Source organism: Prosopis cineraria, unplaced genomic scaffold (assembly GCF_029017545.1).
Source record: "Prosopis cineraria cultivar Desert tree isolate PC_DT_omini unplaced genomic scaffold, ASM2901754v1 PC1521, whole genome shotgun sequence".
NCBI lineage: Eukaryota > Viridiplantae > Streptophyta > Magnoliopsida > Fabales > Fabaceae > Prosopis > Prosopis cineraria.
The window spans coordinates 28640-30630 of record NW_026556846.1 but is presented as its reverse complement, the minus strand read 5'-3'; the positions used below and the strand labels follow the sequence as shown (position 1 = coordinate 30630).

Below are 1991 nucleotides of genomic sequence, written 5' to 3'. Positions count from 1 at the left end.
TATACATGTCAAGGTTGGGTTCTATTCCATATGTTTTTGGGAATTCGAGGAAAATTCGACATAACTCCTCGTAGTTCTTAACAATTTGACAAGCAACAAACAAAGCATACAACGGTTTAGCGGAACGAGCAATACCGAACTCATCAAGTTGCTTGAAAGTGAGGATGGCATCTTCAAGCATGTTGGCTTGACCATACCAGATAATAACGTGGCACGCAAAACCCTCGTTGTTATGAAAGTCCGGGCGGGTCTTCAATTCCTCAAGAAATTGACGGATACCCTCAAAGTGTTTGGATGCGGCGAGCTTGGAAATGGCGATGGAGAAACAAATGCGATCGATATAAGCCTCAGGGTTGAGCGTAGCGGAGCGACAAATCTCGAGCACCCGTAGTGGGTCCTTCTCGGCCTTGAGACGGGCGAGAACCGGCTTCGATTCCACCCTCGAGAAGGGAGAAAAGGGACCTGGCCATTTGATAATGTTAGCCTCAGGTGAATTTGAAGATGATGCGACTGTGCAGTAGAAGCGATAGCGACACGCTTGGCGCAGTCGAGTAGCCAAAAACATTGTCGCTCTTGGGAAGGGGAATCTAGGGTTTTCGGCAAAGAAGATGATGGGTGAGGTGATCGTATGAGGGCGCGATGCGTGATCCCCTGTTGAGTCTCTCGATCAGAACCGCCGATCAGTTTAGCTTCAGGTGATCGACGGGGATTGAACGCCGCGTTTTGATCTGAAAACGTCGAAAAAGAGGAAGATCCTTTAGGGATTTGAACCCGACGTGAATCGAACACGCAACCTTCTGATCTGGAGTCAGACGCGCTACCATTGCGCCACGGATCCAGGCTTTGTGATAGGAGTGACAATTTTAAGATAATTAGAAATCTTTGAGTTTTGACTTTCACAAAGACACGATAGAAGTATACTTCTTTTTGTCAAGATGGTAAATATTTTTTAAAAAATTAAATATTTAAAAATATAATATTATGAACAAGTTTTTTAAATAATTTATCAATAAATGACTTATGAACATATTAGCTAGATTTTCTTGAGAATAAATTTTTTGAATATTAATTCCACCATTCTTTTGAAGATCGTGAGTGAAAAAAAATTTAGTGAAATATGTTTTGTTCTATCCCTTTTAATGTGCCATTTTTTAATTGGGCAATATAGACAGTATTATCTTCATATATGATCATCAGGATCATTTTGTTAGAAGACAGATCATAAGTAGTTCATATGTAATGGATTAATGATTTTAACAACACATATTCTCAACTTGCTTCATGTGCAGTTACAATTTCTACATGATTAGATGATATAGCTAATATTGTTTGTTTCATAAATCACTATGAAATGGCTATACCACCACATGTGAACAAATATCCTGTATGTAATCTACCAACATGAGAATCAAACAAAAATTCAGTATCTGCATAACCAATAAGGTCAACTTTAGATACTTTGGAATAAAATAATCTCATATCCATAATATCTCTAAGATAGTAAAAAATGTGCTTAACTCTATTCCAATGCCTTCATATCGGTGAAAAATTATATCTCACTAATAAGTTAACAACAAATGAGATATCAAGTCACGTGTGACTAGCGAGATATATTAGTGATCTAATTGCCTTAAGATATAGTACTTGTGAACCAAGTAGTTTTTCATCATTATTTTGAGGTCTAAAAGGATCTTTATCTACATTCAATGATATTATTACATAATGGATGTGATTTATTCATATAAGATTGTTTTAAGACTTTTTTGGTACAAGTTTCTTGATATAGAAAAATTTCATTATTCACACATTTCGTTTGTAATCCAAGACAAAATTTTATTCTTTTCAAGTCTTTCATTTCAAATTCTTTCTTTAAGCAATTTATAGCTTTTGAAAACTCTTCAAATGTTCTAATAATATTTATGTCATCATCAAAAATAGCAATTATAGCAAACTCTTTTCTCAATCTTTTCATGTCCTTCTTTCAACAAATA

The 1991-nt window shown here is 35.8% G+C and overlaps 1 protein-coding gene and 1 non-coding gene across 2 annotated transcripts; both read right to left on the bottom strand.

Annotated features, from left to right (window-relative positions):
- Positions 1–110: 110 nt before the first annotated feature.
- LOC129300293 (pentatricopeptide repeat-containing protein At1g61870, mitochondrial-like) lies at positions 111–565 on the bottom strand (the record flags this gene model as incomplete). The annotated part of the gene is made up of 1 exon (XM_054938855.1): positions 111–565. A coding segment is annotated over exon 1 (455 nt), but the record flags the coding sequence as incomplete, so codon positions are not given.
- Positions 566–766: 201 nt separating this feature from the next.
- TRNAW-CCA (transfer RNA tryptophan (anticodon CCA)) lies at positions 767–838 on the bottom strand. Its single transcript has one exon. It is a non-coding gene; the product is annotated as a tRNA-Trp (tRNA).
- Between the last annotated feature and the right edge of the window lie 1153 nt (positions 839–1991).